At 63.7% G+C, this 23,914-nt stretch overlaps 1 protein-coding gene across 1 annotated transcript in view; it reads left to right on the top strand.

The window, feature by feature from the left end:
• LOC149123629 (uncharacterized) overlaps positions 1-23,914 on the top strand; it is a 59,208-nt gene that overhangs the window by 467 nt on the left and 34,827 nt on the right. The window contains exons 2-4 of the mRNA XM_089309076.1: positions 7,086-7,286; positions 7,399-7,504; positions 18,518-19,124. Coding sequence (XP_089165202.1) covers positions 7,086-7,286; positions 7,399-7,504; positions 18,518-19,124 — 914 coding nt within the window. The remainder of the gene's footprint in view (positions 1-7,085; positions 7,287-7,398; positions 7,505-18,517; positions 19,125-23,914) is intronic.

Raw genomic sequence — 23,914 nt, 5'->3', positions numbered from 1 at the left:
GGTTTCTGGGAGAGTCCGGCCGCGGGACAGAGGTGGCCGGAGCAGCTGGGGCTGGGGGTGGCGTAGCCTAGAAAGAGGCTTAAGCCCTGCAGCTGGGGTAAAGCGATTATCAGTGTGTGTGTGTGTGTGTGTGTGTGTGAGAGAGAGAGAGAGAGAGAGAGAGAGAGAGAGAGAGGCTGAGCACACAGCCTCTTCAGTTGCCCCCAGAGGGTCCAAAAACTCGGCCGTGGCTCCCCTCCCCCCACCACGATTCGCGCCCTGGGTGACCTGGGCCCCTGTGTTTGCTTCACAGAGCTGCGCTCCTGAATTCCGTCTCCTCCTCGGCCCTAATGTGCAGTGTCCATCCAGGTCAGGGGGAGAGGGTTTGGGACGCGGGGAGCTTTTGATGCTGCCCTGGTGACACGGACACACTGGGGCTCCCGACCTCGAGTCTGAGGGGGGAGTCGCCTGTCATCACCACTCATCTTTACCTGCATGGACCCAAGCGCAGGAAAAGCCCAGCCTGCTCCTCCCGCAGCCAGGGGGCCTCCGGGGTTGACGGTTATCAGGGCAGCCGAGCGGGGTCAGCCTTCTCGTCCCTGTGAGACGCACACAGGAGGAAGTAGGTTCTTACCGTGAGCACGGCATGACCAGCCAGTCCTTCGTGGCCCCACTGTGTGCCTGGCGCCACCACACCCTGTTCTTCCCAGGCCAGAGGCCCTCCCAGCCACCTTCCTACGTCCATTTTATAGACGGAGACTGGCACAAGGACCTTGGGGGGGAAGAGGGGAGGGAGGAGGGAGTGGTGAGCATGACTGGCACTGAGCAATCGAGGAAGGCTTCCTGGAGGAGATGGCTGCAAAGTTGGAATGGGCTTGAGGGCCGCTCAGGTGTGATGTCCGGGCCTTGGAGTCCAGAGGCTCTGGAGTCAGATCCTGTGCTACCGCTGCCTGCCTGCGCAAGGGGCTGCTTCCCAAACTCCTCTGGGGTTTTCACCCCCGGGCTCTGCCTGCCCTGCCCGCCCCCCTGAAGTGCTCGCCACCAAGCCAGCCGGCGGGGTCCGCTCAGCCCTGCCCTTGGCCGGTAATCAGAGCACTTGGGCCCTGGATCTGCACGGAGCGGCTGCTTTCGCTCCCACGGGGTTTTCCCAGCGCTGGTCTGGCTGTGGGTAAGGCGAACTCTGAAGGCCTCCCACGGTCGCCTTTGATATCCTTGGCCTCACAGCTCTCATCTTTCCCGCCAGGAAGCTGCTGAGCTCCAGGGACCTGCCTCGCTGGGATGGAATCCGCATGGTCCCCAAACCCTGCTGGTCCCCGGGGCTTCGCAGGCTGGCGATGGGAGGCCCAGGGTCATTCATGTTTCCTTGTCTGGCATCTGCTGCTTGGAGACCTGTAACTGGTGGGGACCGCGCAGTTCCCATGGGCATTGTGTGCTGCAGGGTCACCTGTGCAGACGGTCCCAGGGCCGCCCCGCCCCTCGCCGGGTGCTGGGAGCCGGGCCGCCTCTTCCCACGCCTCGCGCCCCTTCCCTCGCTGGTCAGCGTTGCTTTCTTCCTCTGGTGCTTCTTGGAGGTGGGAATTCCACTGCGTCTGCCCGCGCTCCTGGCTCAGCTCAGCCGCGAGACCGCGGGGATACCAGGGGGCAGGTGCTCCATTGCCCAGGCCTCAGTTTGTTTATCTGGAAAATGGAGAGAAAAGGGTTCCATGTCTGCTGGGTACTGGAGCTGCTTAAAAATCCTAGGGTGTGGCCAGCGCCGCAGCTCACTAGGCTAATTCTCCGTCTGTGGTGCCAGCACCCCATGTTCTAGTCCCGGTCTGGGCACTGGATTTTGTCCTGGTTGCTCCTCTTCCAGCCCAGCTCTCTGCTGTGGCCAGGGAGTGCAGTGGAGGATGGCCCAAGTGCTTGGGCCCTGCACCCGCATGGGAGACCAGGAAGAAGCACCTGGCTCCTAGCTTTGGATCAGCATGATGCGCCGGCCACAGTGGCCATTGGAGGGTGAACCAATGGAAAAGGAAGACCTTTCTCTCTCTCCCTCTCTCTCTCACTGTCTGCTCTGCCTGTCCAAAAATGAAAAAAAAAAAAAATCCTAGAGTGTGGCTGGGGCCGCAGCTCACTAAGCTAATCCTCTGCCTGCGGTGCCGGTACCCAGGGTTCTAGTCCTGGTTGGGGCACTGGTTCTGTCCCAGTTACTCCTCTTCCAGTCCAGCTCTCTGCTGTGTCCCGAGAGGGCAGCGGAGGATGGCCCAGGTCCTTGGGCCCTGCACCTGGGTGGGAGACCAGGAGAAAGCTCCTGTCTCCTGGCTTTGGATCGGTACAGCGCGCCAGCCGCGGTGGCCATTGGGGAGTGAACCAAAAGAAAAGGAAGACCTTTCTCTCTCTCTCTCTCTCTCTCTCTCTCTCTCTCACTGTCTAACTCTGCCTGTCAAAAAAAAAATCCTAGGGTGCCAGAACACCCCCCAACCCACTGTCTACTTTTACAAACTTTATTTACAGAGATTCCAACAGCCTTTAGTACAATGGCACAAGGTACTGTTTCATCCAACTCTCCCCTCCCACAAACCGTCACCCTCTGTAAAACGTTTGCGAAAGTTCAAACAAAAAGCTGGAAAGACACAGGATTTAAGGGGTGGTGTTGTGGCGCAGTGGATAAACCCTCTAGTGGTTTTTTTTTTTTCCCCTGAACAATTTTGAGAGTCTCATTTGGATGTCTGCAGCATTGTATGTCAACTAGAAGCTCAGGAGAGGGAGAGAGGAGGTGGGGAGGGGGAGAGGGCTGAGGGCACGGGTGCTCGGCGGTCGACACTTAATGCCTGCGCCCTGTGCCTCATGCCGTGGGTGCCACCACCTGATGCCCCTGTGTTCAGAAAGATGCCTTGAATATTCCAGGATGTGGCCAGGCAGATCTCAGGTGGCGGCCGTCTGGGGTCCGTGGGAGCTGCCGTCACCCGGTGGCCGTGGTGGGCTGGGCTGGTGTCCCAGGTGGCTCCTGGCAGGTGGTGGTGGTGTGAGTTTAGTGAGGGGCCCTCGTGCGGGACCCTGTGGTGGCCTGGACGTGGTGGCGGTGTGGTCCTCAGGGTGCGAGGTCTCTGCGCCCTTGGAGGAGCTCACCCCAAAGGCATTCAGGCAGATCTGGGAGGGCCACTGCGCTCTCTGGCGCTGGTGCCCTGCGGGCCATGAGCTGGGGCCATGACCGGCAGCAGCCCAGATCCCTGACCCGGGGCCGGGGCATGGGGCTGCCCCCTGGTGGACAATCAGCTTCCCGCACCGGGAAAGGCAGAGAGAGAATGTGAGAAGAGACAGAGAGACAGAGAGAGGGTGGTAGTGGGGGGACATCTTCGGTCTGCTGGTTCATTTCCCGAATGACTGCAACCACTAGGTCAGGACCAGGTTGAAGCCGGGAGCAATCTGGGTCTCCCACGGGGCGGGGGGCGGGGCGGGGGGGGGGGAAGCCACGTGCTTGCGCCATCCCTGCCGTGCCCAGGGCCTGCCCCAGGAATCTGTTCTTTACGGAGCCAGCCTGCCTCAGGTATCTCACCGCAGTAACACAGACGTCGGCCCCACCGAAATGCTGCTGTCAAAGGCGAGGCGGGCGCGTGCGGCTTTCACTGCGCCCGGCTTCTCCCCGTGTTGGCTGTTTATTTGTTCTCTGTGGTTTGTAAACAGTCTCGTCCTCTTCCTCTCTCTCGAGCAGCTCTAGGCTGCGTGGGCAGATTTGTGTCAACAGCTCCAGCGAGGCTGGGGCACCAGTGACACCGCGGGGCCCACCCCCAGGGCAGCTGAGACCGAGGCACAGCGTCTGGGGCTGGTGATTTGTCACTTGTCTCTTGGACGTCATGGGCATCTGGGAGGGAGGGAGGCAGAGAGGCTGGGGGCCCTCCGTGCAAAGGGGGTGCAGATGGCAGGGGGTGTACAGCAGGGTCTGCCTCACGTGTTTCTGTTAAGGATCGCCTCTCGTTGCAGACAACAGGGACTGGAAATGGCCCTGGCTTGGACCATCCAGGCTCTCCTCCCTCACATCGGGAGATGGGGGTGTGGGGTCGCTGAGGACCGTGATGACACTGAAAGGGACCCAACTCCTTCTGACCTTCAGTCCCCAGACTTAGCAAGGGGGTTCCAGCCCCAGAGTCACCGCATGACCCAAAAACAGCTGCAGGACCTCCGCCATCACCTCTAACTTTCAGTACAGGGCAGCCTAGGCTGGTCGGATGTTCTCTTCTCTCTCACCTAACACTGCGGTCGCCTTTCACTGGCCACTCCTGGCTGCCAGGGGGGCTGCAGACGGGCACCTTCAGGCCAGGCGTGTGGCCCCTGGGTGCAGGTTACTAGGGAAACATCTGCCCTGGTGTTGGGTCTCGAGCATCCCAAGGGGAAGCCCAGCTACTGTCCAGGGAGACCACACTGCCAGGCAGGGGAGGGGAAGGGGTCCCAGCCTGGGACCCAGCGTGGGGCTCTTTTCGTCCCTTCGTCTCCCACGGCACTTGTGGCCCAGGGGCAGGGCGTCTGGGGGACACACGGGAGCTCTGGGTCATTGTTTCAGTTTCTGTGTCTCTAACGGATGCTGAAGTCAAACATTTTTCATGCAGCCATTGGCCATTTGGATCTTCCTTCATGAGAAGTGCCTGTTCCTGTCTTTAGCCTACTTAAAAAAATTTTTTTTCTTATTGACTTGTGGGAGTTCTTTATATATGCTGGCTACTAGTTCTCTGTCAATCTGTGTGCTGGAAGGCACTGGAGAGTCTCTTCTGCAGCTGCGGATTGGCTCAGCTTTTGAGATTCTGAATGGAGTACACGTTCTTAATGAAATGAGGCCCAACCTGGCCCTTCCCCCTCTACGGCTGATACCTGCTGGAGAAAGCTTTGCTTGCCGAAGCACAGCCTGCTTAGCCAGCGTCCGCCTTGCCTCACCTCGCTGGGCTGCTCTCGGCTTCCTCTTCCCCATCACATCCGCCTCCCGATCCAGCGCTCCCAGCAGCGAGAGAAGGGAGGGGAGGGGCTGGGAGATCCGTGGTGAGCCCCACACCTCCCCAGGACAGACCCGCCTTCCTCCCTGGGGAGGGAGGATTTGGGCTTATGCTGGGCTGCAAGATTAAAGGCGGAGAGATTAAGAGATTACCTCCAGTCAGGAAGGCAAATGCCGCCTCTGCTCCCGGAGCCAGCGGGAGGAGGGGTGGATGAGGCCGCAGGAGCCACCTCCACCTCCAGGCCCCCCCCCCCCCCCCCGGGCTGCTGTCACTCACTCACCTCTCTGGGCCTCGGTTCCCAAGGTGGAGAGTGGGTGGGGGCGGCGTGGATCTGCAGGCACCAGCCAGGGCTTTCATGGGGCTCCCAGTGTGCAGCACCCCCCCACCCCCGCCAGCAGTCCCAGCTTGTGAGAGGCGCAGCCGGCCCCTCCCAGGCCTGCTCCGAGGCTGGGCAGCAGCAACACAGAGGGCCCCGTGGCACAGCCAAGGCGGGAGAGCACAGCCGCTCCTAGCTTAGCATTTAAGGAACACGCAGGTCCTACTACTCATCCCGCTTTGCACTCAGGGAGACCACAGCGGGCACAGAGAGGTGAAGCCGCTGGCCCGGGGTCACACAGCTCCTCTGTGGCAGAGCCCGGGCACGGACTGGGAGGCTGGCGGCCGAGACCGAACCAGCACGCGCCGCCCTGCCGGGCTTCGGATTCCGGGGCTGTGTATCCTCAGCCTTTTCAGCAACTCACAGCTTTCATCTCTGCTGGCCCCCACCGCCCATGCCTGGGAGCCCCTGACTCTCAAGGCCCTTTCAAGGCCCCGTGGGACTTGTGCCACCTGCCTCTGCTCCCTGCCTCCAGGGGCTCCTGGGACCCCCTGCTGCTGGGGCGGAGGGCAGCAGTGTGGAGACCAGAGCACCGGCTGGCGCAGGGATCCCTCCCGGGTCTCGGTTCATTTCTCATGATCCCCACCCAGAGGACCCTCCTGCCACCAGCGCTGGTGAAACTCCCAACCCCCCGCGCTGGAAATTGATCAAGGAGCAGCCAGGCCCAGATGAGGGGGCTGATTTATGGGGCAGCGCTGGGGAGCGGGAGCCAGCAGCCTGCGGCCTGGAGGGAGCCATCCATCACCGCTCCCAGGAGCACTGGCGCCCGGCTCTGCTGCCTGCGCACCTCCCCGCCCCCTCCCCTGCTCCCAGCCAGGGCGCCTTGCCTCCATGGTTTTGGGGTTCCAGCAGCACCTGCTTTCCATTTTTTTGAGAAAAGATTTGGAAGGCAGAGTGATGGGGGGGTGCAGAGAGAGAGAGAGAGAGAGGTTCTGTCCATTGGTTCAATCTCCCAATGCCCTCAACAGCCAGGACTGGGCCAGGCAGAAGCCATGAGCTGGGATCCTACATGGTCCATCCAAGGTCGTGCTTGGGCCCCCGTCCATTGCCTCCCAGGCGCGTTAGCAGGGACCTGGAATCAGAGGCAGAGTAGCTGGAACCAGGCGCTCTGAGAGGGGGTGCGGATGTCCCTGCAGTGCCACATCGCCTGCCCCGAGCACCCCCTTTCTTCCGCGGCTCTCAGGCCTCTGAGCAGGGGAAGAAGGACCCCCTGGCCGTGACCTTGGGCAGTCCCTTCTCTGGAGCTGTTTCCTCCTCCCTGAGACCTGGGCCCCAGCCCTGCCCTGCCAGCCCCACAGGCCGGTGGTGGAGGTGAAAGACGTGGCTGTGACCAGCAGAGGTCGGAGTGGGGACCTCGCCCCGCCCTGCTGTGCCCCTGCGCGGTGCTGGGCTGTCCGTGGGGAGGCGTGTGTGGCGCGTGTCTGCATTTGCACGCATGGGCCCGTGAATGCACTCGCGCCGTGAGCTGCAGCTCTGCCTCGCTCTCCCTCCGCCCCTGCCGGCTTGGAGGACCCCTGGGGGGGGGGTGTGGTCGGTGCTCATGCCCAGGCCCCATCCGGCTGGTTATTTATTGATTAATTCTGCTGCCAGCTGATGGATGCCAAGCCTGTGCCAGGCACAGGCCCTGAGCTGATTTACATAATTAAAAACCATCAGTAACAGAGCCAGGCCTCCACCGAATGCTTCCTCTGGCATGACAGCGGCTCGCCTCCCTCCTCCGCCCCGCCCTGTCCCCCGTACCTGGGGGCTCCTTCGCGTCTCCCACCCAGGCCTCGGCGCCGGCCCCCCGACGGCAAGGGCACCGACTGTGGGAGCGTGGAGCCCAGGGCTCTGAGGCTGCTGGTGGGGACCGCAGCTGCGATCCTCTCGCTCTCCGTGACCGTGACCGCGGTGAAGACGGCCCAGCGGGGTGGGGGATGGGTGCAGGAATCTGGACCAAAGGATGGAGGGCCTGAGACCCCGCGGGGCGGGTGTGGGGGTGGAATCCAGCCTCCCAGGGGACTCAGGACCGCTGAGGCCCCCCGGAGGGCGCCATGTCAGCCGCCTGGCAGTGTCCCCTTGATGTCCTCTGGGGTGACACAGGTGCCGGCTCATGAGCCTGAGCCCTTGCTTCCTGGTGGTGCGACCCTGGGAGAACGACTCGGCTGCCCTGGGCTGCACTCGCCTCACCTGCGGCGTGGGCCTTGGCGTGAGGATTCCTGGTGGCTGCACGGGACCCGGCGGAAGCAGAGACCTGCAGGGGACGGATGCAGATGCAGCTCCAGGCTCCCGGCTTCCGCCCAGCCTGGCCTCAGCCCCAACCCTAGCCCCAGCCATCGTGGCCATATCAGGAGTGAATCAGCAGACAGGAGATTTCTCCCTCCCTCCCTCCCTCCCTCCCTCCCTCCCTCCCTCCCTCCCTCCCTCCCTCCCTCTGTCACTCTGCCTTTCAAATAAACAAAACTTAAAAAATAAAATTAACAGTAGAACATAGGGTGGTGCAGGGACTATAGCAGTTCATTCAGAAATTAAACACAGGGGCGGCGCTGTGGTGCAGCGGGCAAAGCCACCACCTGTGGCGCCGGCATCCCATATGGGCGCCAGTTCATGTCCGGCTGCTCCACTTCCCATCCAGCTCTCTGCTATGGCCTGGGAAAGCAGCGGATGATGGTCCAAGTCCTTAGGCTCCTGCGCCCGCGTGGGAGACCCGGAAGAAGCTCCTGGCTTTGGACTGGCCCAGCCCTGCCTGTTGAGGCCATATGGGGAGTGAACCAGTGGATGGAATCTCTCTCTCTCTCTCTCTCTCTCTCTCTCTCTCTCTCTCTCTCTCTCTCCCTTTCAAATACATAGATAAATGAATCTGCAAGAGCAGGACATGATTAAAATGGTGACGTTTATGTTGTGTCTGTTCACAGTCCCCAAAGATTGCTCACACCCCTGGGAGAGATGAGCTGTCCTTTTTTTTTTTTTTTTTCTGCATCTGCTCACCACTGTGCGCGCAGCCCCCGCGTTCCTGGCACACAGTGGGTCTTCAGCCGCCGTCTGTGGAGCGGCCGAGGGCCCGGCTGGCTCTGAGTGGCGGCTCCTGTTCTGTACCTTGGCAGCTGCCTCCTTTCTCTCTCGATGTCACCAAATCAACCTGGCACTGTGCCGTAGATGCCGGCAAGGGCGCCTGGTGGGGGCACAGGTGGCCCTGGGCTCTGGGGGTTGGACACGGCCCGTGGGTGACACGCGGTTTCTCACGGAAGCCTCTCCCCAGTGCCCATCAAAGCGCGGCTCGGGCAGGGCGGCGGAGCCTGGGGGACGCCGGCCCGGCCTCGCGGTGGCTGCTTTGCACACAGGAGATCCTCGCTCCTCGTTCAGCTCAGCGGCGCCTGGAGCCCGGCTTTGCTGCGCGCCTGCGATTTGCTGTCTTTGATTTCTCCCCCTGAGCCGAGAAGAGTGGCGGCCGCTGGGACAGGCTCGGGCTCTCGGGGCCCACAAAGCTGGCTCCGCCGGCTGGTTTTGCGCAGTCCCAGTCTCTTTGTGTCCTGCATGAAGCTTGCACCGCGCTCCAAGGCCACAGAGTCAGCGCCAAGCCCTGTCTTCCTCGCATCGCGGGCACAACGGTGTCGCCGGGAAAGACTTTAAATCTTGTCCCTCGTCTCCAAGACCTTGGCGCGCCGCCCTCACTCCGTCTCAGCGCTGCACGGGGTGGGAAAGTGGGTTTTCATTCTTGCCCATCCCTGCTGGCAGCTGGCTGGATAGCTGTCAACTCCGGGGCTTTGGTCTGAAGTGTCATTGTCACAGTTCCTCTCCCTGCTGGCTGAGGAGCGGGAGGCCCCTGGTTGCCCGCCAGCGGCTGGCTGCACTGCAGCGCCGAGGGCCGCCGTCCGGAGCCAGGCTCTGCCTTTCCTTGCAGCCGGCACAGCGGGCACCGCCCGGTCCCTCTGCCCCCGGCTTCAGGGCTCACGCAGCCGTGACGAGCTCACCTCCAAAGTGACCCAAACCCTCGTGAGCAGTGGCACGTGTTTCCCATTGTTGGCGAGGATCAGCTTGCACAGGGTGGAAAATCCAGCCGCAACTCCTGGAACACAGTGAGGTGCGCTCCTGAGCACCAGGTCTGTGTGCTGTACAGAGCCCAAAGAAGCAGTGACTTCAGTAAGACAGGGCCTTGCTCCTCCATCAAAGCACAGTGCAATCGACGGTTTTATTGTATTACCTGCTTTCATCCACCTGCAAGTAGCTCTACCATGTGGTATAAGAGGGCTGCTCCAGCTCCTGCCATTGCATCTGCATTTCACTCAATGGAAAGGGCGGAAGAACAAAGGCGAGCCCTGGACCTTGCCTTCTGAGGGCATGAACAGGAAACTGTAGCACTCTGGCTCTCAGAGTTCACAACCCCGCTCTCCTGGAAGTCAAGATGGGAGCGTTCCACGGTGCAGGGAGTGGCTAGAAGGTCAGAGGCAAGGTGAGTGTCTGGCCCAGGGAGTCACTGAGACCTCAAGGTCATGTCAGTGGCTTGGAAAGGCCCGCGGGAGAGGAAGTGGGTGAAGAGAACAACCCTGGGGGAGGGTAAGGAAGAAGGGGGATGGGGCAGGAGCAGCCTTCCGGGGGCCTGGCACAGAGGGACAGGGCTGCCGGCCCAGCCTCAGAGAGAGCGAGGGGCCACCCCATCTTCTGGGGATGGGGTGGGGGGGCCCACAGGCAGGCAGAGAGCACGAGGCAGGAGAGGCCTCGCCACGTGGGGGCATCTGACTTTTTTTTTTCCTAAGACTGAATTGTGTGAAAGTCAGAGACTTAACAGAAAAAGAAACGAGACCCACCAGCTGCTTTCTGCCAGGCTCTCATTGGTCAGACCGGGTCACGTGCCACTGCTAGCTGCAAGGGAGGCTGGGAGCACACTGCCTTGTCCAACGCAGCCGGGGCAGAGGGAAGAAAAGGGGGCTGCCTGCCCGCGCTGGTCCCGTCCTCACCGCTGTCCGAGCGCACCTGCCGCGGGGGCTCGGCTGGCACGCAGGTGCGGGAATCGCCTGTCTCCCGTGGTTGGCCTTGGCCCCCTCCCTCCAACGAGCCGCTCCCCGCCTGCCTGTCGAGTGTCCTGGCCGTGGCCGGCCTTCTACCCGGCCGCTCCATGTGACGGGCGCTCCGAATCAGGCCTCTGAGCTCTCGGTCCCTTCTCTGGTTTGAGTGACGTCAGCCAGCCGTTTGGTACCAGACGGCTTTATTTTGTGCTGTTCTAGAAAAGCCCCCGTGGCTTCCCAGCACGAGGCCTTGATTGTTTCGTGGGGGAAAAAAGATGTGAACATTTCAGCGGCCCCGCCCCCGGCGGACATCGGATGCGAGAACTGGCGCCAGCCGCCCAGATGACGCGGTCCGAGCCTCTCCCAGGTGCTTGGAGCTGGGCTTTCTATTTTTGCTTCTTTGCCTGTGCAGAATCAGACATTTCCGAGCCGGCACCTCCCACAGGCAGAGCAAAATCCTGCTCACTATTTATGACGACGCTGTCTTTAATTACAGAAACTCTGGTAGATTTCATCCCTCATTTGGGGTTGGCTGAAACAAACCACTTTGCATCCTTCATCCGTTTTTGTTATCTGGGGCTACACCCCAACCACAGACACCTCCTAAGGGCTTACTCTGTGCTGGGCACTTGTGGTTTTACAACAAACCCTTCAGACAGCGGGTAAAGCTGCTGCCTGTGGCACTGGTTCGAGTCCCGGCTGCTCCACTTCTGATCCTGCTCTCTGCTAATGCACCTGGGAGAGCAGTGGAGGATGGCCCGAGTTCTTGGGCCCCTGCACCCATGTGGGAGACCCGGAAGAAGCTCCTGGCTCCTGGCTTCAGCCTGGCCCAACCCTGGCTATTGCAACCATTTGGGAAGTGAACCAGCGGATGGAAGATCTCTCTCTCTCTCTCTCTCTCTCTCTCTCTCTCTCTGTAACTCTGCCTTTCAAATAAATAAATAAATCTAAAAAAAATAAAAGAAAAAGACAACAAGCCCTCAATGTTTCGGATGCCCCTTCTGTTGAGAGCCGAGCTCTGGGTCCCCTCCTTTGCAGTCTGGGCTGTGTGGGGAGCGTTTATCACAGTACAAAGCAGCGGAAGCAATGTTTTGGGATTTCCCAGGACGCTCACACCTGGAGAAGCTGCTCACCTTCCAAACAGCCACGCTGGAGGCGGCCCCTCGACGACCAGCCCCAGCAGGGCTGTCAGCCAGCAGAGATGGCGGCCCCACTGCCCCCTGCCTGAAACTGCAGAGAAGCCGGAAGTGAGAGGAGCCCGGCCAAGTCCACCCAGAACTCCTCGCCCCCAGATGGTCAGCAAAAGTGAACGTCTCGCTTGCTTGCTTTCTCCCTTTCTTGTGCCCCGGGATTTTTAAGCAGCCCCAGTACCTGGCAGACATGGAACCCTTTTCTCTCCGTTTTCCAGGTAAAGAAGAGCTGGAGCACCTGCCCCCTGGTCTCCCCACGGTCTCGCGAAAGAGCTGAGCCAGGAGCGCGGGCAGACACAGTGGAACTCCCGCCTCCGAGAAGCACCAGAGGAGGAAAGCAACGCTGACCAACGAGAGAAGGGGCGCGAGGCGTCGGAAGAGGCGGCCCAGCTCCCAGCGCCTGGAGAGGGGCAGGGCGGCCCTGGGGACCGTCTGTACGTACGGGTGACCCTGCAGCACACAATGCCCATGGGAACTGCGAGGTCCCCGTGAGAATCACCACCGGTTGCAGCTCAGCTCAACCCCTCCAAGCCTCAGTTTCCCTATGTGTTAAATGCAGGAGGAGCCCACCCTAGCCACGTGGTCTAGATTATCCTCGGTGACGAGCCACAGGGATGCCACGTTCCCAGCACACAGCAATGACACTGGCTGAGGTCCCGGGCCAGGGCTCGTTCCTGAATTTTGCCAAAAACCCCGCAGTTCTGTGAGTGTTGACATCGGGGGCGGCTGGGCAGAGGGTGCGCGAGGACCGCCTGTGCTCTTTGCACCGTCCCTGGAAGGCTACGATTATTACCAGATCAAACATGGACTTTTTAAAAGCCCCTGCACGCCATCTATGGCTTTTGTCTGCCCAGGTCCTTCCCCCCTACCCGGCCCCACTCCTGCTTACAGGGGAGGGGGCACCCGACCCCGGCTGGGCCGTCAGCCGGCCCTCATTGCCCTGGCCACGGTGATTGGTCCAAGAGGTAAGCATATGACTCACGCTGGACCAATCAGGGTCCTGGCCTAGAGCAGTCCAGACTGAAATGGGGAAGCAGCCCTGCCCTCCCCGGCTGGGGCCCGTGCTCCTGACTCCGGCATGGGTGGGCCCTGGGCCCATGGGACTGACAGCACCGAGTAAGAACGAGAACACCGACGGCCTCTGAGGCGGCCCCGTCCTGGTCCCCAGGCCACTGCTTTGGGCGTCACCTTTGGAGTGTGCGCCACTCCACACTGGGCTCTGGTTACATTTCTGTCACTTACGCCCCCGAGTCCTGACTGCTGACGCCCCTGCGGTCACCGTGAGGGTGCAGCAGCAGGTGCATGGTCCCTGGGCCCTGCAGGTGGGAGCCTGGGGCCTGTCCTGCCGGGCTGTGGCCCTGTCGCTGGCCTTGTGCCCCTCCTGGCCCATGCAGGCCCTGGTCAGGGAACCTGCCGCAACAAGGCGGGTGCTCCCCCTGCTTGGCCTCCCAGGTAGCCAGAGCACCTGTTTCCAGTGGAGGTTTTTTTTTTTTTTCTGCCCAGTGCCCCTCCTGCCCCCAGGGCAGGCCTCAGCTCACTTCTGTTCCTGCCAGGCGTCCATTCCCTCCCCACACCCCCCTTGCTTCCCTCACTACATGCACGCGACCCTCAGCAAACCCAGGCGGGGAGGGTCTACCTACCCTTGTCTGTGGCAGTGAGGGACGGAGAAGGGGCGGGGCTTAGGGTGCATGGTGGAGGCGGAGCCGGCAGGAGTCACTGATGGATCAGACCGGCGGGATCCCAGCTGGCATCCAGGTGACCTGAGGCTCTGGGCCTGAGTGCTGTGATGACAGCCACACAAACCTGGGGAGCACACAGCTACTCACCCCCGGCGCTGCCAAGGGACAAACTCGCGCCCCTCCACACCTGGCCTGGGCCACAGCACAGCTCCGTCAGCAGGAAACCTGGCCTGGCCACGGCTTCTTTCCTCCCAGTGTGATCTTGGAGGAGTGGCTGGTGTCTCCGAGCCTCATCATCAGAGCAGCACACTCCTTGGGGACGGTGTCACTCATTCCTGGGCGCACTTGACATTGAGCCTGAGACAGTGAGCAGTCCGCATCTGGAACTCTTATGACCCTCCCAGATGCAGCCTGGCCGCTGGCGGAAAGCTCCGGCTGCCGCCCTGGGCACATCTCTGGGCTGAGAGAGGATGCGGGGGAAGCAGCCCGCAGAGCTTTTCTGGTCCCTGCAGCAGCCGGGGCCTTGGAGCGGGCGCGGGTCAGCGGTCAGGAGCACGGCCATCAGGGTGGCGACCTCAGCTCCCACGGGCCTCTGGCTGCCCCAGTTCCGGCCCAGGCATGGAAGCCAGGCTGCCCTTGCTCCCAGCGTCCCTCTGGGCACAGTCAGATAGATGGTTTAATAACGCGGCTGCTGGCTGACCTGGCTCGCGCCACCCCTGGCTATGGCTGCAGGGCCCAGGCTGGAGGTTCCGGCAGGATCCCAAGACCGCAGGATCCGGGAGCTCCAGGTTGGGGCGCCCGGGCCACCGTGGCAGACACCCAACAGCGCAGGGCTCCGCGCCCTTGGCTCGGGCACTGCGTGAGTCAGGTGGGGCAGGGCTCCGAGCCTCCCTCCAGCCCTCCTCGGCTTTCCCCGCGGATGTCTCCTAGAGCGTGGGGGCGGTGGTCTGCCGAGGAGTAGGCCTGGGAGGGGGCGGACAGGGTCGCTCTCAGTGTCACCCTGGCGTCTTTGGGTGGGGCAGCTCAGCAGGGCCTTCCCCAAGCCCCACCTCTGCACCTGCCAAGGGCACAGGCCCGGATCAGACGCGGCTCACACGCCAGGGGGGCGCCTTGTCTACCAGCACTTTGCGTATCAGGCGCCAGGGCCGCTGCCCGGACACCTCAGCTCCCAGCCTGACCCGGAGTTTCGCTGCCCTGGACTCAAGGCGCACAGGATCCAAGGGAGTCCGGGAGTCCAGCTCCGGCTCGCGGTGTGCGCAGGCGCGCGGAACTCCCTGCGTCTTCCCAGATGCAGCTCCTCTCAAACCCACCGCCCCCGGGGCGCCCCCTGGTGGTGCCTCCTAGGGCTAAGGGAAGGCCTCACGCTCTCTCCCCGTTCTGCTCCGGGGAGCGCCATGTTGCGAGGGCGCTCAAGGCGTCCTGCGGAGCCTCCGCCAGCAGCCAGCAGCTCCCCCGCCTTGGGATGAACCATCTGGAAGCGGGGTCCCCCAGCCCGTCCAGCCTCCAGCCCAACGGCCCCGCTGTGATCTTGGGAGGCGGTCCAAGCCTGACTCACCCCCCTCCCGAACCCCAGCCCATGGATGATGGGGAACCCTGCGTCTCTCTCGGGCAGCAACCGGGGCGGGGCAGGGGGCGGGGGACAGGCCGTGGAGGAGGGGCTTGTCTTGCACCCTCCACCACTCGTGACAAGTGGCACGAACCGCGTTTTTGGGAACGCGACTCTTCGCCAAGGTCCCGTCACAGCCAGGCCTCTAACCCTTGGGTACCCCGCCCGCCAGGTGCCCAGGGAGACAACGCACCCCCTGGTAAGAGCCCCGCCCCCGGCTTCCGAGGGGAGGGTGCCCTGCCTCCTCTTGCTACCCGTGTGTGTGGGGGTGACTCCAGGGTGGGGGAAGGGCAGGGATTTTCCGTCCAGGCTCACTTGGCCCTGCCTCCTCTCCCGTGCCGTGAGCCGTGGCCCTCGGTTCCAGCACCAGGCGCACAATAGAAAATTCTGAATTTTTTGGTCTGGATCCAAACCAGGGCTGTGACACCCCCCACACACGCCGGGGCGGGTGTCTTCCTGTAAAAGAATCACTTAACCTAATTTCCTTAGCATCGACTCAAAAAGCCGTGTAGAAGGAGTGAAAAAATACCCAGCTACGCACGGGGCTGCGTCTTGCTGTTCGCCTTGAACGCGCTCGGGGCTTCTCTCATTGTTTGTCCCCTCTCTCCTGCTCGCCAGCAGCCCGCGGGTCGAGCAGGGAAGACGTCCTCCGGGTGACATGGCCAGGGCACTGGGTCACTGGGATGCCAGCCCCTGCTGGCCAGCCTGGGAACAGGGGCCACTTGCTGGTGGGAGGTCGGGTCCTTGGCACCCCCCCATGTGCCCCTGGGGAGCAGGTGCAGGTCTGGGGTGCAGAGCGGGGGTCCAGGCAGTCGAGGACGCCCACCCAGCCCTGTCACCCGGTACTGAGCCGCCTGGGATGATTCTGCTGCATTCTTTGCCTAGGATTCAATTAGTCCAGCTGGGGCTGGGTGGTCACCTTGAGTCACCGCCATCGCGACTACAGATGGCGGGGAACAGACACTGGGTGCCCTGGACAAACCCCCCTCCCCCCGGACATCACCTCGTGGCTTGTCAGTGGGCACCAAGTCTGGAAGGGGCCGGTGCAGGGCCTGGCCCCCGTCAGTCGGTCTGGAGTAAGTCAGGGGAGGGGCTCTGCCTGTGAGGACGAGCAGTAACAGCACACCGTGTGTGGTCATCAAGGCCTGCACGGGATAGTCAGGGGAGGCTTCATGGAGGAGGTGGCCTACCTGATGATAGACTGGAAGTAGAGAGAGGAGGAAGGGGCGTGGGAGCAGGGAGGACTCCCAAGCACACGGGTGTGGCGGCGATGGCGTGGGGCCCGAGCACACACAGAGCAGTCCTGGAGGTGCGGGCAGGCGAGGTTAGGGGTCGACTGCAAACTGCTGTACTTGGGTAGACGAAGGAGTTTGGGGGCCTCAGCACCCATCTCTGAGCCCTTGCCCGTGGCAGACATCACCAATCGATCATGACACTTTCTGCAAGGAGCAATGGCCTGGGTGGCCGCTGCCAGTCATTTGTCGTTGTCATGAGAAATGGACCCACCCCATCCCTGTGCAGGCTCTGGGGGCTGAACGGGTTGGTGGGGAGCAAGGGAGCTGTGGCAGGCGTCCAGCGAGAGACCTCCAGGCCTGGGCGGGGACCCTGATGGGGGAGGGTGCATGGCTGCCTGTGCCTGTGCCTGTGCCACCCTGCCCATGACCCTGGAGATGCTGAGCAGACCTGCAGGCCCCCACCCCCCAACCCAGGAGGTGCTCAGGGTCCCTGGTGTGTGTCTGTGTGCCGGCTCTGGGCTTTTATTTATTTTTTAAAAAAGATTTAGTTATTCATTTGAAAGGCAGAATTACCGAGAGGGGAGTGGCTCACTCCCAAAATGGCTGTGAGGGCTGGGGCTGGGCCAGGCTGAAGCCAAGAGCCTGGAACTCCATCTGGGTCTCCCACGAGGATGCAGGGGCCCTTGTACCTGGGCTGGCTTCTGCTGCTTTCCCAGGCAGGGAGCTGGACCGGACGCGGAGCAGCTAGGACCGGCACTGGCACCCGTATGGGATACGGGGGGTGACAGGTGCTGGCTCAGCCCTACGATGCCACATCGCTGCCCCCCCCCCGGGGGGGGGGCGTGGATTCAGCGATGAAGTTGCTGTATTTCTGGACCTGCACAACTCGACACGGTAGCCACAAACCACAATGGCATTTAACTTTAAATCAATACAAATAAAAATTAAACTTCAGTTCCTGAACCACACCAGCCACAGCCTTAACCGTTCAGAAGCCACATGTGGTTGGTGGCTTCCCCAAGCGGGAGGCCTCCTCCCCCTTCCTCTGCTTATCTCACCTCCAGGGCCCGCGGGTGTAGACGGAGCCCAACGGGGCGTGCAGACGGTGTGGTCCGCTCGGACCCTCAGCCCAGGCCAACTCCGGCTTCTAACTCAGAACCACCTCGGGGTGCGCCCGAGTGAGAAGGGGGCGCCCCCACGGTGCAGGGGCCCAGCTCCTCCTCAGCCTCATCTCACCGGACAGGAAACTGAGGCCCAGGCAGGACTTTACCTGCACTCCTGCAGGAACCCCGACAGCCCGTCCTGCCTCCTGGTCTTCTCAGGACCCCTGCCCAGCCCCTGGGTCCCCAGCAGACCGGGAGGGGCCTCCGAGCGCGCGAGACCCCGGAGCTCCCTGCAGGTGCACGCCGCGCCCGCCAGAGGGCGCAGGGGCCGTCGTGTCTCCGGCCGAGGGGGGCGGGGCGGCGGGGAGGGCGCGCTGCGCTCCGGCCCGGACCTGGGACCCAGCCTCCCGTCCAGCCGTGCCTGGACGCTGCCTTCCGGGAGAGCTCGGGCTAGAGGGCAAAGGCTTTGTAATGGCTTGCTGGGGTGTGAGACGAGAGACTTTGCAGGGTGGGTAGAAGTGCACCAGGCAGCCAGAGGCGCAGGGGCGCAGGACAGAGGTGGCCCACCCAGTGCTCAGCCAGCTTCCCCTTGGCAATGAGCGGCCAGCGTCCCAGGCTTGTGGGTCCTCGTAGCCCACCCAGGGCCATTTCCTGGCCTGCTTAGTGGACAGACACGTTCTTTCCACCCAGGTGGGGACCACCTCCGTCGAGTTCCCTGCACACACACACACACACACGGGGCTGTTTCACGCCTATGCACATGCAGGGACCCATTATTGCTGCACCCTCGGCAGCGGGCCACTCCTGCTCAGCAGAGACCGTGACCTCCCAGGCCTGGACGAGTTGCCCGCCGCGGGGCGGGCCCTGGCGCTCGCGTCCCCATCACAGTGATTGAGAGGTAGGGGGCCTGCCCGCAGCCGGATCGGGAGGCTGGGTTTGCCGATGGCCGAGGCCAGGAGGAGGGGCCTGGCGCAAGCCCAGTCTCCTCCGAAGGGGCTGTGTGCCCCGACACGCGGGGATGGGCCCCGGGTGCTGGAGATCCGAATGCATCTCCGCCTTGGCAGGGGGCGCGAGTGTGCGCGGTGGGCGGCAGGGGCGGCCTGGGCCACCAGGGTCTTAGGACGCGTCTCCGGGAGCCCTGGCACCGGCTCGTGAGACGTGGAGTCGGGTTCTCGCCTGTGTACCCCGGGGGAGTCTCCGTCGTCACGACTGTAAAATGGGTACGCAGCCCCCACACTTGGCCCGTGGCTGGCGGTGGAGCACAGGACCGGCGAGCAGGGGTCTGCCCGCGAGGAGAGGGGCGCCCACCGCGGGAGGCGGGGTCGGGGGCGTCCTGGGCGGGCGGGCGGGCGCTGGGGGGCGCTGCGCACCTCGCGCTGCCCGCCCTGCAGTAAGTTTGCCTCCAGCTGTTGAATGCGCTGGCTGCCCACCGCGGCGGCGGGACCGGGTCCTCGCGGGGTGAGCCGCACTGGGGGCCGGGCCGGGGTGGGGGGCGCGCCGGGTCTGTGCCTGGAGTTCCGCGGAGCCGCTGTCACCGCCGCCGCCTCCTCCTCCTCCTCCTCCTCCTCCGCCTCCGCCTCCTCCTCCTCCCCGGGCGCTGCAGCTGTAGCGGCGGCGGCGCCAGGCGCGGCCCCCGCCGGCGGGCGTGTGTGTGTGAGCGCGCGTGTGTCCGTGGGAGAAGCCGGCCGGGAGGGGGCGGAGGGTCTCGCTGCGCAGAGGCCTGCGGAGGCGGCCGGGCGCCCGCGGCCAGGGCGCAGGGACGGACACGCTCGGCGCGGCCCCTCCTGGGCGCGGGGCCCGCCGAGGCGGCGGCGGCGGCGGCGTGGGCGGCGGTGTCTGCGCGCACTCGCCGGCTCACAGACACACGCACGGACACACACGCGCGCGGGCCCCGCCACAGACACACGGCACGCACCGAGCCGCGGCCGGGCTCGCACTCACGCTCGCGCGCAGGGCCCGCGGCAGCCGCTGCCCGGAGGCGGCGCTCGGTCCGGATCCCGGCTGCGGCTGCAGGTGAGTGAATTCCTCCGGATCCGGACGCCAGCGGCCGGCGGGGACCCCCGCCCCCCACCGCCGCCAGTGGGGGAGGGGCTTGGAGAGGACCCAGAGGGGGAGGATGAGACGGGCAGAGCCGCCGCCGGCGCCTGCTGGTCTGGGGGTCCCGGTGAGACCCCCCGGGTCCCCCCGTGAGTGGGGGTGGGGGTGGGGATGAGAGGACGCAGAGGTGAGCGGTTTTGGGGATGGTGCAGAGGCTCCGTGGACGGCGGCGCCAGCGGGTGCCACACCGCATCTCTCTGCCCCCCACCTTTGCGATCCAGGGGCCCTTCCCCCACCCCCCTTTCACGGGGTGCTGCCGGGTCAAGAAATTCGTCTCGTCGCTGGTAAGACACGGTTGGCTGGTGCTGGGGGGCTGGTCCCCACGCAGGGGCTCTTCACCCTGCTTCCCGCCAGAGGGGCTGGGATGGAGTGGGGCGCTTGGAGAAGGTTTGGCCCCTTGCTGTGCCTGCCTAGGGACTGCAGCTCTGCCAGGGCCTGGGCCACAGCCGGTCGGTGTGCACGCGTGTGCGTGTGCCAGCGCGTGTGCTTGCTGCTGTGGGTTCCAGCAGCCGGCAGGGGAGGGGGAAGAGCGTGGCCGGGTGGCCCCCGGGTGTGTGTGTGTGTGTGTGTGTGCGCGCGCGCCGGGAGGGATTGTGTGCCGGTGAGTGTGGACCTAGGACAGAGCCCCCTCTCTTGGCACACGCACGCACACTCACCCGCGCTGTCTGTCCAGCGGGGTTTCCTGGGACTGCTGGGAGGGGAGACAGCTGGGGTGTGTGCGTGTGTGTGCACTTGGGGGGTTTGTGTCCAGGGTGAGGCTGCCCGGCTGTGATGTGTCAGGCGTGCCCCCCAAGAAGGGCACAGTAGCATCGACCCTGGACCCTCGCCCGCTGGCCAGGCAGGGGCACTGAGGGCACTCCGCGTGCCCGGTCCCCGGTCCCCTGTCCCCTGACTGCTCCCTCCCTCCCCGCAGCGGCTTCTGGAAGGCACTGGCTTGGCCCTTGCTGCGAGAAACAGGTGTTGGGCTGGAGTGTGTGTGTGTGTGTGTGTGTGTGTGTCTGGGCTGCGGCTGTGTCCCTGTCAGCAGGCCGGGCTGTTGGAGGCGAGAAGCTGGGGGAGGGGGCAGCTGCTGGCAGCACCTGGAGGCCCCAGCCCGCCGAGTCGGGCGTTGAGGGGGTTTTAAAGTGAGAGCTGCATCGCAGGGGCCCCGGGCATGTGCGTGTGCGGCTGTGCGTGTGCAGGGCTGCCCACACCTGTGGGACATGGCATGCACAGGCTGACGGGGCATGTGGGCCTGCACATATGTGTCAACATGTGCCTGTGTGGGGGTGCGTCCCCCACTCCGTGGCCTCACAGGCACTGTCCCTGGGTGGGTGGGGGCTGCAGCTGTGGTCCAAGGCAGGAGCCTCAGGGCGAGGTAACTGCAGGAGGACAGCGGGCAGAAGTGTGTGTGTGTGTGTGTGTGTGACGTCACTGGGATGTCAGGTGTGACATCAGCTCCAGGCTGCCTGTGACGTCACTGGGACGTCGGGTGTGACATCAGCTCCAGGCTGCCTGTGACGTCACTGGGACGTCGGGTGTGACGTCAGATCCGTGCTGCCTGTGACGTCACTGGGACAGTGGTTTAAGGGGTCTCCCCCACCAGCTGGAGTGTGTGTGATGTCACCATGAGTGTGGTGACGTCCCCGGTGTGTGGGAGGGGTGGAAAGGGGAAGGGGTGGAGCCCTAGGGTGAGTGACCCCTCCCACGAGGCCTCATGTCCCAGTGTCCCGAGTTGAGTGTGGGGCCCCTTAAGGCCTGCCCCCCATTGCGTGTCACCCCTCCCATCTGCACCCCAGCTGGTCCCCTTCGCCTCCCTGTCCCAGCCAAGTGGAGCAGATCCTGGAGACGTGTGTGTGTGTGTGTGTGTGTGTGAGTGCATGTGACAGGCGTGTGTTAGAGTGTGGATGTGAGGGCGTGTGACACGTGTGTGTTAGCATGAGTGTGAGTGAGGGCGTGTGGCAGTAGCAATGGCCACAGGTTTTCGTGCCCTTTTGCCACCTGCGTAGCTCATGGCTCCGGCCTTTAGCTCAGCTCCCTGGGCCTCAGCCTGTCATCAGTGGCACGGGCAGGGGGTGGGCGAGGCGAGGGAGCAGGGGGGTCACAGGAGGTGAGGGCCTTCGGGGGGGCTGGGGCCCAGGACCTCGGCCTCCAGCCTCCCAGCAAGCAGTGCCTGCCTCACTGTTTTGGGTGAAGTCTAACTTTGTAAAGAACTTTCTTTTCTTTCCACGGGTCCTTACAGCCACCCAGTGAGGCAGACAGGCTGGTTCCGTGGACATTTGACAGACAGGCAAGCTGAGGTCTGGAGTACGCTGTCTGTTGAGTCCTTTAACGTGAACCCCCTGCCCGGTGATGGAGCGAGGCACGCGGTCAGCAGGTCCCTTCCCGCAGGGCATCGCGCATGTGGACAGCCAGGGAGCCGGTGGGGGGGGCGGCGTGCCAGGCCTGGGGCGCAGAGGTCGTCTGGAGGGGCTGCTGTGGGCGCCTAGGCCGGGGTGGCTGCTCCCTCTTCCCGGGAGCCAGCGGGGAGAGAGATGCTGGGCCACTCTGGGTGCTCACTGGGGCGCCGGCCTTCCTCCCCTGTGTGGCCCCTTGTCCCCTGACCTCTGCTTTGGACCTGGGTTCCCAGTGGGTGTGTGAGGTCAGCCTCTCCCTTCTATGTGGGAGGGGGCAGTGGCTGCCTATGCGAGCGGGGCCAGGGTGGTCCCGTCACGGCTGTCCTTGCCTGGCCCAGCCCGTGTGCCCTGTGGATGTGTGGGCAGGAAGTGGATTGCCCCAGCCTCCGTGGCAAGTTCATGGTCCCGCAGGTCCAGGGAATTAACCTTCTCCGGGCTCAGCCAGCACCTGGGGCAGAGTGGCTGCCGTTGTCCCTTGGGGATGGTATCGGGGGGGGGGGATTGGGAATAACAGAAGCCCCTTTCCCCTCGCTCTGTAGGGGGTCCCCAGGGGAGTCCCCTGAGAGGCCCCGAGGACTGGAGAGCCACCTGGCAGGCTTCCCCCGGGGGCCGGAGGAAGGGCTCAGGCTGCCCGGTAGCGGTAGCAGTGAGGACCGTGCTTTTTGCGAATCAGGCCCCGTGTGCACCTCTTTCCAGGCGGCCTTCTGCGCTGGGAGCTGTTATTCCTCATTTCACGGACTAGAACTACAGGGCACCAAGCAGTGCAGGGCCACGCAGCGGAGGAGCTGGGCTGGCAGCCCCACAGGTGCACCCTCCCAGCAGAATGCAGGGGGCTCCCGTGTTGGGGTGCCCCTCTGGCTGCATGTCCTCCCTGGGCTTTGCTTTGCCCATCGGTAAATGGGGGCGGTGACCCCATGGCAGAGACAGGGACAAAGGGGCAGGAAAGAGAGGCCTTGGGGACAGATCCTGGGCCTTAATGCCCCGCCCTGTTGTGCCTGCCCCCCCCCCGCAGTCACCTGTGGACTTCCTAAAGGCAGCTCCTGGCTCCCGGCCCTCCCCTGGCGCCTCCCAGCTGGTGCCCAGCAGTGCTCACTAGTCTCCCTGGGGGATGGAGAGGGCGCCAGCGCAGGTCACTCAGCTCTCTCATGGTCATGGCTGCAGCAGGGGGTCCCCCAGACCCCCCTGCCACAGCCTTCTAGTCGTGCTTGCTGGAGGAGAGGGGCTCAGGGGCCCAATTCTGCTGCTTTGCCTCGGCAGTATGTGTCGTGGGCAAGCCATTCCACACCCTGCCACATGGGGACGCTGGTGCGGCATCCCTACCCTGCCAGACGGTCCTAGAGGGTTGGGGGGGCAGTGCCAGGTGTGAGGAGCCCTGGCTGGGGCGCAGCAGGTGCCACGTGGTTTCCTCCCCCTGCCCATCTGACTCCTGTTTCCAGTCCTGCTTCCCCGGAGGGCGTCTGAAGCTGTGTGTGCGCGCCCGTGTGTGTGTGTGTGTGTGTGTGTGCATGTGCGAGCCCGTGTGTGTGTGTGTGTGTGTGTTTCCCACCCTTTCAGTGCCTTTTTCGCAACCCCTGAACTGCACAGGAGCTGGGGGTGGGGAGGTGTGAAGGGGGGGAGCTGGAGTGTGCCCTGGGGTGGGCAGGGGGAGGGTGTGTCTCTGCGTGTGCAGGTGCACGGGGGTCTCCATAGCGGGGGGGCGTGTCTCTGTGCGTGCAGGTGCACGGGGGTCTCCATAGCGGGGGGGCGTGTCTCTGTGCGTGCAGGTGCACAGGGGTCTCCATAGCGGGGGGGTGTGACTCTGCGTGTGCAGGTGCACAGGGGTCTCCGCCTCTCTTCAGAGGAAGTGGGCCTGCTCTGCACACAGCCTCAAGGCTGACTCAGTTTCCCTGCTGGTCCTGTCTCTCTCACCTCTCCCCACTGCAGTCCCCTCTGGGTCTTGGCGAGACAGAGGCTGTGGGGTCAGCCTGCCCGCCTCTCTCGTTTCTCCTGGCCTGGGGGATTTTGTGTCAGCTCCCAGAGTACTTGTTGAACAAAGTCCTGATGGGCTTTGGAGACGGTGGCTCGCCTGCAGGTGGTGCACACACGCAGGCAGCCTGCTAAGCCGGGGGAAACGCTGGGCTCTGGGCTCGGGCAGGAACCCAGGCATCACCCCCTACCCGGGGGAGGGGGGGCACCTAGAGCGTCTGGCGGGTTCTCGTGGTAGGGCCAGCTTGACAGGTGCTTCTCGTTAGCCTGTGACCTGGCCGAGAGGTGCTGAGCCCGGCTCCTTGGCGGCGCCTCTGTTCTGGGCCGGGGGAGGCTGAGCCACTCTGATACTTGGTGGGTTTTGAG

Source organism: Oryctolagus cuniculus, chromosome 11, assembly GCF_051225735.1.
Source record: "Oryctolagus cuniculus isolate XC-2025 breed Fujian yellow rabbit chromosome 11, ASM5122573v1, whole genome shotgun sequence".
Lineage (NCBI taxonomy): Eukaryota > Metazoa > Chordata > Mammalia > Lagomorpha > Leporidae > Oryctolagus > Oryctolagus cuniculus.
Note: the sequence above shows the minus strand (reverse complement) of the source record. Positions and strands in the feature narration are given on the sequence as shown.